Source organism: Cervus elaphus, chromosome 2 (assembly GCF_910594005.1).
Source record: "Cervus elaphus chromosome 2, mCerEla1.1, whole genome shotgun sequence".
Lineage (NCBI taxonomy): Eukaryota > Metazoa > Chordata > Mammalia > Artiodactyla > Cervidae > Cervus > Cervus elaphus.
Genome location: NC_057816.1, coordinates 23,219,566 through 23,231,213, shown reverse-complemented (window position 1 = coordinate 23,231,213; position 11,648 = coordinate 23,219,566). Strand labels below are relative to the sequence as shown.

Here is an 11,648-nt window from a genome sequence, read left to right as displayed (position 1 = left end):
CACTTGTGTTGTTTAGTTGCTCAGTCATTTTTTCTGCAATACTTTGACAGAATGACATCTAATATGAAAGAGCACTTACTTTTTCTAAAGATGAGACAAATTTAACTTCTATTTTGAAGTTTCTCAAAAGAAAGACTTGTGATCAGCTTTAACAGATTTTTGGCACCTCAAATAATGGTAAAATTCAGAATAGATTGGATGCATTTCTGCAGTGCATATAACAGTTCCCAAATAGTTTAATTATTATTTACTTCTTTAGATACACTTCTCTATCAATAAGGAAGACAAGTTTATAAAAAGGGATAATATGTAAATGAGAAAAATACCTAACTAGGTCAACTATTTTGTATACCTATAGACTTTGGCATGTGAAAATCACATACATTTGTATTGAGGTCAGGGGCTGTGGTATGAGTGGTCATTTAAAACCATAAGTCAAGGATACAGCAAGGAGAAAGAAAACATACGTCAATGCTGAACATATAAAAATGCAAACAAGCAAACATACCAGTATTGCTAAATTCACAATATCTAACTCTTGAGAGAAGAATAGAAAACAAGTAAAATAAAAAATATTATTAAAATTACCTTTAAAAATGTTGAAATTGTCACATTTAAGGCTTATGAATTTTAGACTAACCATTTTCCCTATTTTCTCAAAAAAAAAAAAAGAAAGAAATACAATAACCTATTCCAGAAAACACATTATTAAACTTGAGATATCCACAAAATGTTTCTTTCAAATTATCATAGTTCTAACTGCAGATTGATTTATGGTTTTATACCTTAAAATTAATAAGGAAGTAGCATACAGAAGCCAACAAAAGCAGGAGTGATTTGGTTGTGCCAAGTTTACACCAAAGGAACAGAGATTTGTGAGTTTAGTTTTTTTTTAATATCAAAAGTTTCGGTTTTTATGCTATCCAGATAAATCCAATGATCTTTATAATATTTCTAAGACTGTCCAGAAAAAGGAGGAGACTCATAAGTATAGGTTTTTTATCATATTTTCTAGATTCCTTCTAATTTGAGCTTTAATTACTACTCACCATTTTATGTCATGAAAAAGTGTCTTTTTTCCCCCAGTTCTGATCATAGCTTATTCACCTTTGTTCACCTAATTCTACTACTGTATGGTCACTGGGCACTATAAGTTTAGAAAAAAAACTTTATGGACCGGATATATTTATCTCACCAGATGGAACAGAATAAACTTCCAAATTAAAATGCAGGACCCAAGCCCCACAACCACGCTGCACAGGGGACATCTTATTTATTGGCCATGTGTTTGCTGATGTCTGGCCTCAGGAGAGATTTCTGGGTTCCTTTCTCTCCCATGCCTTGTTCTCTGAATTGCAAACACTTGCAAGCATTCCAAATCTATTTTGTTTTTTGTTTTTAATTTGGTGAAAGAAAGAACGTTCTTACTTGACCAATCATCTCCCAGTATACTAGCCCAAGAGGTATTATCTTTCCAATAAGTAACTACAACAAAAAAACGCCCTGACAAACTCTTCTTAAAGAACAATAAAATAAAAGAGCAATACTCACCCTGAGAGAAATTCATGTACCGCCGTGAAACAAAGCACAGTCAGCTTACAAGTTAGAATAGTTTTTTTCTGTGCCATGTTTACTTAAACAAAATTAATGAACTAAAATAGAAGCAAAGGATACTAAGGAGATTAGAAACAACATCAGAAACCTAAATTTATTCTAGAGTTTTTCATCAAAAACATATATGATTGTAAATACATCAATGACTACTCTGAGCTTTATTGCACCATCCATATAATAAATATATTTTGACAAACCGTTGAGTGCAGGTAAAAAAAGTACTTTGTCAAAGGAAGTATAATGTAGTGTTTATAGATGCAAAGTGTGTTATACTTAACAGTGTCTTGAGATCTTCCACCTCAGGAATGAAAAGCGTTACAGTCTGGGGTCCCAAAGCATCAGACAAGACTGAGTGACTGACCTGAACTGAACTGATTCTTGCTAAATGAAGCCTGGAAAGATGGAAAGAGGAAACACTCTGAGATTCATGCATCCAATGGCAACTGGCAGATAAGACATCCCCAGTGATATTACATCACACTAATCTTCCCTGATTTGATCATTTGTTGGCCAGTCTTATATTTTCAGAGGGAAAGGGAAGTTCAAACTAATGGAGAAAAATGTTTTCTAGAACATAATATAATAAAAAAATAAAATATATTATAATAAATAGTAACATGTGCAAGCTCATTCACTAAGTCATATGTGTTTGTGACCTCATGGAGAGTAGCCCCCAGGGTCCTTTGTCCATGGGATGTCCCAAGCAAGAATGCAGGAGTGGGTTGCTGTTTCTTCCTCGAGAGTATCTTCCTGACCCAGGTATTGAAAATGCATCTTCTGCAATCTCAGGCGTATTCTTTACCAATGAGCCAACTGGGAAGCCCATAAATACTAAGTTCAGTTCAGTTCAGTGGCTCAGTCATGTCCAACTCTTTGCAACTCCAGGGACTGCAGCATGCCAGGCTTCCCTGTCCATCACCAAGTCCCGAAGTTTACTCAAACTCATGTCCATTGAGTCGGTGATGCCATCCATCCATCTCATCCTCTGTCGTCCCCTTCTTCTCCCACCTTCAATCTTTCCCAGCATCAGGGCCTTTTCAAATGAGTCAGTTCTTCGCATCAAGTGGCCAAAGTATTGGAGCTTCAGCTTCAACATCAGTCCTTCCAATGAACACCTAGGACTGATCTCCTTTAGGATGGACTGGTTGGATCTCCTGGCAGTCCAAGGGACTCTCAAGAGTCTTCTCCAACACCACAGTTATAAATAGTAAATAAGATAGTAAATGTCTTTTTAATAGTACTAATAAATGGGAACATGTGAGAAAAGGAAATTATGCAAATGATGAATAAGGAGAGAAGTGTTCCTGTATGATAAGTATAAATAAGTTAAGTCTCAAATTTCTACAATATGATAAAAACAAAATAACATAAAAAGATGCTAATAAAATTATTATAATTGAAAAGAATATCTTCCTACACTTTGAATATCTTCACAAAAAGACACTGTTGCTAATCAAAACTGAATTCCACTTATACTTTTTCTCAGAGCTGTTTTCACATCTTTATTTCTAAAGCTGTAGATTAAGGGGTTCATCATAGCAACCACATTGGTGTAAAAGACAGAAGAGATTCTTCTATCATCCACAGACCCAGCAGAAGATGGTTTGAGATACGTAAATGACATTGACCCAAAGAACAGAGAAACAGCAATTATGTGAGAACTGCAGGTGCTTAGGGCTTTGGACCTGCCTTCTGTGGAGCTGATATGAAAGATGTTGGAGAAAATGAGGCCATAAGAGGCAAAGATGGCAATGCTGGGCACAATTATATTGATGCCTGCCATGAAGAAAACTACCATCTCATTGATGAAGGTACTTGTGCAGGAGAGCTGGAGCAGAGGGTGGATGTCACAGAAATAATGGTTGATGGTGTTTGCATCACAGAAGGTCAGTCTCAGCATGCATCCAGTGTGAGCCATGGCACCAGAAAAGGCCATCAAGTAGGAAGCAAGCATAAGGCTGGAACACACTTTAGGGGACATGGCAGCATTATACAAGAGTGGGTTACAGATGGCCACATAGAGGTCATAGGCCATTGAAGTCAGCACATAGATTTCAGAAATGACAAAAAAACAGAAGAAGTAGAGCTGAGTCATGCACCCCATGTAAGAGATAATATTCTTCTTTGATATGAAGTTAATCAACATTTTGGGTGTAAACACAGAAGAATAACAGAGATCTATGAAGGACAAATTAAAAATGAAAAAGTACATGGGGGTGTGTAGATGTGAATTTAGTAAAATTAAGATTATCAAGCCCAAGTTCCCCATCACAGTGACCATATACACTCCTAGGAACAGGAAGAACAAGGGGAGCTGGAGATCTGGTTGGTCTGTTAATCCCGTCAAAATGAACTGAGTCACAAAAGACCCATTTCCAGGAGCCATTCTTCTCTAAAGGAATCTGTGGATACAGGAGAAAGGGTTCCATTAGAGAACAATTCAGTTCATCCAGTGTCCCATTCTACAAAACAGAATACACACTGTGAATGCCTGACACTATCCTGACCTGGTCCCATACAATCTGCCTTTTCCATTATCAGGATACAGAGTGATGTGGACTCACCTAAGTAGAGTTTTTATAAGCTAAATATAGCAAAGGACATCACAATCATACTAGAGAGGGAAGGCAAGAGCTACCATATGCAAATATATCTTCTGGAAAAACCCAGGGAAAAGAAGGATGGACAAGGATGCAACTCTTCTACTCTCTTCCCAACATTCCCTCATTCCTGTGAACTCTTCCCTCACCAGTACAACTGGAGGCAGTGACCCTACCAACCTGGCGCTGGCTTCTCATGCAGATTAGACCTTATGTGGCAGGAACCAGGAGCACTGTTTCTAAATCAAGATGAGGGGACCAGAGTCTATGAAAATTAAGTTATTAACTTTGTCACAGAGTAAAAATCATAAAGGAAGAAGAGTGAGAGATCTACCTATTTAGAGGAAACTTCCTGACTGATATGTCCTTTGAGCCCCTCTAATATTCTCTGACTCCTCTCCAACAGATGCTTCTAGTAGTTTTACTTGAGTCTCAGCTGCACATAATGAGAAAGAGTGGACACATAATAGGTCCCTGGACTTTGATCACAAAACAAGGAAAAAGCATTGTAAATTAAATTCAGAAACTCACCCAACTTTGATCTTAAAACTTCAGCACTGTCTCCCTTACCCTATATCTTTACCCTGTTGATTCTGGGAATGTTATTTCACATTCTCCAGGTTTAATCTGTTTGATTTTAGGGGAGAGGAGTTAGACATTAATTCACCTATGCCCTGAAAGCACTCTGAGCTTCTGTAATTTTTCTTATTTTCAGTGTTCTCATGAGACAGAAGAAAAATAATCCTTTTATTATCATCCTTACATGAGTGTAATGATGTAATGTACTTGGTGAAAGGCAGGTTAGAAGCTTGCTTGGTCTCCTCCCCAGGGTGTAGATTATATGCACAATATGGAATAAGGAAATTATGGATTCTGGTTCTTGATCTGTTTTTAGTCCCTTAGGGACTCACTCTTCTTCATTTTTGCTTTACTCTGAGGACTGTACATCCCTCAGGGAGATCCAAAGCGAATTACCATCTCCTTATTATCAACACCTCTGAGGGGAAAGCTACCACATTTATTCACATTTACTAAATGGACATATTTCCTGAAAAGACCTACTTCCAGGTTTCTTTATTTCTTTATCTGAACACATCAAATGTCACAGCAACTCATTTCAGTTGTTCTCTTTGTGAGATGTCTCTGAAATAATTTGCAATTTAGTATATCCCTTCTATAGTTTATATGTTTAATGTATTCCTGAAATTTCTACCAGGAGACTTTACTGCTGCCTAATTTTCTGAAACATTTTAGTAACATTTCAAATAACTGAAGTTATCAATTCTTCTCATCATAGAAAAGGGTATGGGTTATAGACTTAGAGAGAGTGCTGTGAATCCTTCCTACCTCCCTTCTTCCACTTTTACACACTATAACACTTTGGACAAGTTATTGAATCTCTTGATTCTCCTATGTAAAATAAGGAATGTAAAAATAGCTTCTCTTTCATTGAGCTGTAGTGTTAACCAAATGAAAAAAAAAAAAACTAAGTAAAATGGTTGGGCCAGTATTGGCATGTGAGAGTCAATTAACGTCAGGTGTTATTACTCATGTTCTCATAAATTTCAGTAGATTCTCTTTCATTGTACTCATTAGACTTTTCCCCTTTAATTTGTGCTTTTCTATGAACTGTATATTCTATAAGGACAAACATTTCTTCTATCTTGTTAACTATTTGGATCCTGAAACTAAGAACACTCCTGAGTACACAGAAAGAATTCAACGAATACTTCTGAATTTCATCTTATCTTTATCTAAGAGCTTTCAGAATACATCCAAAACTTCTCTTATGCTAAACCACATCATCTACAATGACAGTGACCCACACCCACCTGTCCCCAGACACCATACAACTTCTGGCTTTATGATTAAACTGAACTAGTGTAATGTTGAACTATAGAGGCTCCTATTATTTTCACATTTTGCCAAATATTCACTCTTATTTGTTCATGAATAATGCTGCTAGAATAAAGTCTGAAATCACAGCTCTGTCCCTCCCTAGTTCAAACACTTTCAGTGGTTCTCCATTACCCACTTGAAAATTGAAGCTATGTAGTAAAAACACAATTCTCAAAACTATGATTAAGGCTTGGTTAAAATTAAAGAAGAAATTGAGTCAGAGTTAACTTGATGAGCCATGAAAGTCCTCTTCTAATTGATTGAAATATCTTGCACACTTTAAATATGGTACAAAACTTTAACCTTCTGAAAAACATAAAAAAGAAAACAGGAGAATGTTTACTTTTCAAAGACCACTCAATTGTCTTGAGAGATTCAACCCATTTTAGAAATATATGTGTTTTTCTGTGAAAAATAAACCTACATGAGTTTATCTTTAAACACACTACTTATATTGAGTGGAAGGAGGGAGAAGAGTATCGTTCTATGATATAGAGTGTTCTCTTACTGATAGAAAAGCATCCAACACTCAAAAATATGCCTTCAAAATGCCCCCAAAAAAGAGGTCATCCACACACAAAATAATGACTTGTGAGCTACCACAATTATATAATTTGTTTGTTTTTAGTGGGGCAGAACTTAAAAGGGAGATGGAAGAAACTGCTAAGCACTGAATTTCTGATGAATGAAAATTAAAATCATGCCATGTGTAATTTTAAATGTAGGCTTCTTTGAAACATCTTCTTAGCTCTCAATCTCTTGTTTAGAATCTTCCCAATATATTGTATAATATTTGAAATCACTAGTCTAGTTAAATTGGGGAAGAAAATATATATTCTTGATGCAACATTTTGGAAAAGAATCCAATTTCACACCAAATTAGAAAGAGCTCTGCCCTGGCAGAAGAAGAAGAGGTGGCAAGAATACACAGAATAACTGTACCAAAAAGATCTTCAAGACCCAGATAATCACAATGGTGTGATCACTCACCTAGAGCCAGACATCCTGGAATGTGAAGTCAAGTGGGTCTTAGAAAGCATCACTACAAACAAAGCTAGTGGAGGTGACGGAATTCCAGTTGAGCTACTTCAAATCCTGAAAGATGATGCTGTGAAAGTGCTGCACTCAATATGCCAGCAAATTTGGAAAACTCAGCAGTGGCCACAGGGCTGGAAAAGGTCAGTTTTCATTCCAATCCCTAACAAAGGCAATCTCAAAGAATGCTCAAACTACCACAGAATTGCCCTCATCTCACACGCTAGTAAAGTAATGCTCAAAATTCTCCAAGCCAGGCTTCAGCAATACGTGAACTGAGAACTTCCAGATGTTCAAGCTGGTTTTTGACAAGGCAGAGGAACCAGAGATCAAATTGCCAATATCCGCTGGATCATCAAAAAAGCAACAGAGTTCCAGAAAATAATCTATTTCTGCTTTATTGACTACACCAAAGCCTTCAACTGTGTGGATCACAATAAACTGTGGAAAATTCTGAAAGTGATGGGAATACCAGGCCACCTGACCTGCCTCTTGAGAAACCTGTGTGCAGGTCAGGAAGCAACAGTTAGAGTTGGACATGGAACAACAGACCGGTTCCAAATAGGAAAAGGTGTACATCAAGGCTGTATATTGTCACCCTGCTTATTTAACTTATGTACAGAGTACATCATGAGAAACACTGGGCTGGAAGAAGCACAAGCTGGAATCAAGATTGCTGGGAGAAATATCAATAACATCAGATATGCAGATGACACCACCCTTATGGCAGAGAGTGAAGAGGAACTAAAAATTTTGATGAAAGTGAAAGAGGAGAGTGAAAAAGTTGGCTTAAAACTTAACATTCAGAAAACTAAGATCATGGCATCTGGTCCCATCACCTCATGGGAAATAGATGGGGAGACAGTGGAAACAGTGTCAGACTTTATTTTTTGGGGGGCTCCAAAATCACTGCGGATGGTGACTGCAGCCATGAAATTAAAAGACACTTACTCCTTGGAAGGAAAGTTATGACCAACCTATATAGCATATTAAAAAGCAGAGACATTACTTTGCCAACAAAGGTCCATCTGACCAAGGCTATGGTTTTTCCAGTGGTCATGTATGGATGTGAGAGTTGAACTGTGAAGAAAGCTGAGCGCCGAAAAACTGATGCTTTTGAACTGTGGTGTTGGAGAAGACTCTTGAGAGTCCCTTAGACTGCAAGGAGATCCAACCAGTCCATCCTAAAGGAGATCAGTCCTACGTGTTCATTGGAAGGACTGATGCTGAAGCTGAAACTCCAATACTTTGGCCACCTCATGCGAAGAGTTGACTCATTGAGAAAGACCCTGATGTTGGGAGGGATTGAGGGCAGGAGGAAAAGGGGATGACAGAGGATGAGGTGGTTGGATGGCATCACCGACTCGATGGGCATGAGTTTGAGTAAACTCCGGGAGCTGGTGATGGACAGGGAGGCCTGGCATGCTGCGATTCATGGGGTCACGAAGAGTCGGACATACTGAGCAACTGAACTGAACTGAACTGTCCTGGTTGATGAGCATAGGAGAAACCCAGAGCTTACAAATTTGTCTCTAAGATTGAACACCTTCAGCAGAACTGTAACTTTCTTCAAAACCTGTCAGTGCCAATCACATAACTCAAGAAAGGAAGAAATAGAAGGATATCAAACCGGTCAATCCTAAAGGAACTCAGTCCTGAGTTTTCACTGGGAGGACTGGTGCTGAAGCTGAAGCTCTGACATTTTGACCACCCGATGAGAAGATATGAGTCATTAGAAAAGACGTTGATGCTGGGAAAGACTGAAGGCAGGAGGAGAAGGGGATGACAGAGGATGTGATGGTTGGATGGCATCACTAAATCGATGCACATGAGTTTGAATAAGCTCAGGGAGTTGGTGATGGGCAGGGAAGCCTGGCGTGTTGCAGCCCATGGTATCACAAAGAGTAAGATACAACTGAGTGACTTGACTGAACTGTACATTTAAGATACTCTGGCTTGATTCCCCCTCCACCTAAAAGTCCAAATAGAGAGAGACACAGTTCCATTGCTACCTAAAACATGATTAATTTGTTGAACAATCAGCAAAGTTGCCTCCTTTACAATGTTACTACAGGTAATTATCACAAATTGTATTTTAAGTTATTTATATTTTTTCAAGTTAACCAAAGATATAAATTACTCATTTTAAGGAGTAGTTCTTTTATGTAAGTGAACAGATTTCATTCTAATTTTGAGGCTCATGAAAAGGAAGATTAGTGACCAGGCTTAACTCACTCCTAGGGATCTTTCAATTGTTATAAAATACATAATAGAGTACATGCAGCTGTACTCTGTAGGTTTCCAAATGACCCAGTTAACTTCACTAGTTTAGATGTATGTAAATAAAACTTGTTAAAGAAAAATCAATCATGTTCATACTGCAATCGGGAAATGAAACATGGGTGGTCATCTAAAAATATCAGCCAAGGATTAAGCTATGCTGAACATCTCAAAAAAAAAAAAAAAAACAAGTCAAAAATCAGCTTTGCCAAATTTCAAAATACATAAATACTCACTGGAGATTAAGAACAATGTTAAGTGATGACTATTATTCAAAGGAAACCCTCTTACACTGTTGGTGGGAATGTAAACTAGTACAGCCGCTATGGAGAACAGTGTGGAGATTTCTTAAAAAACTGGAATTAGAACTGCCTAATGACCCAGCAATCTCACTTCTGGGCATACACACTGAGGAAACCAGATCTGAAAGAGACACGTGCACCCCAATGTTCATAGCAGCACTGTTTATAATAGCCAGGACATGGAAGCCCATCAGCAGACGAATGGATAAGGAAGCTGTGGTACATATACACCATGGAATATTACTCAGCCATTAAAAATAATTCATTTGAACCAGTTCTAATGAGATGGATGAAACTGGAGCCCCTTATACAGAGTGAAGTAAGCCAGAAAGATAAAGAACATTACAACATACTAACACATATATATGGAATTTAGAAACATGGTAACGACAACCCTATATGCAAAACAGAAAAAGAGACACAGAAGTACAGAACAGACTTTTGAACTCTGCGGGAGAAGATGAGGGTGGGATGTTGCAAAAGAACAGCATGTATATTATCTATGGTGAAACAGGTCACCAGCCCAGGTGGGATGCATGAGACAAGTGCTCGGGCCTGGTGCACTGGGAAGACCCAGAGGAATCGGGTGGAGAGGGAGGTGGGAGGGGGGATCGGGATGGGGAATACGTGTAAATCTATGGCTGATTCATATCAGTGTATGACAAAACCCACTGAAATGTAAAGTAATTAGCCTCCAACAAATAAAAAAAAAAAAAATGAAGAAAAAATAAATAAATAATATAAATTTTAAAAAGTAAAATAAAATACTGGTTTTTTTAAAAAGTGAAAAAAAAAAACTTAGAAAATGATTACAGTGCCACAGATGACGGCATATTGAGGATTTTTAAGTAGCATATTTTTGCTTTCAAAAACTAATCCAACATTCTTGTCATAACTTGCTTCATTCTCCAAATATTTCTTTCACATTGTCATTATTCTCCCAGCTGCAGTTTGATGTTTCTGTACCTAAAACTCCATATGAATGTAGCACAATAATCTACTTGTTCAAAGGTCATCTAGTCCTGTTGGTTTAACATTTTCAATCATAAATAACTTAAGCTTTCATCTTATATAGAAAAATTCTGTGATCTCAATAGTATCTAGGGTCTTGCACAAGGAGTGAGTCCATAGGTAAAGGTTTTCATTATCCAAAACTGTTTTGTGTAAATTGTTTCTTCCTTTCTTAATTCAGTTACTCCTCATGATTTATCTCTTGTAATTAATGCCTTCTCTCTATTCCCCAAATGAAATCACAGCTCTTCCACTTCCCTTCTCCAAAACACTAAACAAGTGTGCTCATTATGCCAATAGTTTTATCAAAGATTTATGAATAGTGAAATATGCAAAACAGGAAACAGTTTCAGAATGAAAGTGAAAGTGACTCAGTCATGTCTGATTCTTTGTGACCCCAGGGACTATACAATGTATGGAATTCTCCAGGCCAGAATAGTGGAGTGGGTTCCCTACTCCAGAGTATCTTCCCAACCCAGGGATCAAATCCAGGTCTCCTGCACTGCAGGCAGATACTTTACCAGCTGAGACACAAGGGAGCCTGAGTCCCTAAATCTCATGACCACGTCCCACACTGGGACATCTTATTTATTGACCATATGCCTTCTTAAGTCCTGACATAATTAAATGTTTCTGAGCATCCTTACTGCTCGTGCCCTGCTCTCTGAAGTATAAACACTAGAAAGCATTCCAAATTCAGGTTTTTAATTTTGCAGAAGTTGTAATTTCCCTTTTTGAGCAAATCATCTCTATAATATATGAGCTTAAAAGGCTTCCTCTGTCTGACAACAACAGCAAAAGACAATCAAACTGTTTTGCTAAAAAGAAGAAAGAAATACCCACCTTGAGAACAGTTCATATGTCATTCTGAGACAGAGAAGAGTCAACTTTAAATCAGGAGTGTTTT

General features: G+C 37.6%; 1 protein-coding gene across 1 annotated transcript; it reads right to left on the bottom strand.

The window, feature by feature from the left end:
• Positions 1-3,067: 3,067 nt before the first annotated feature.
• Positions 3,068-4,000, bottom strand: LOC122705192 (olfactory receptor 8B3-like). The gene has a single exon (XM_043920429.1). It carries the CDS (start codon positions 3,998-4,000, stop codon positions 3,068-3,070), a length of 933 nt encoding a protein of 310 aa, XP_043776364.1.
• Between the last annotated feature and the right edge of the window lie 7,648 nt (positions 4,001-11,648).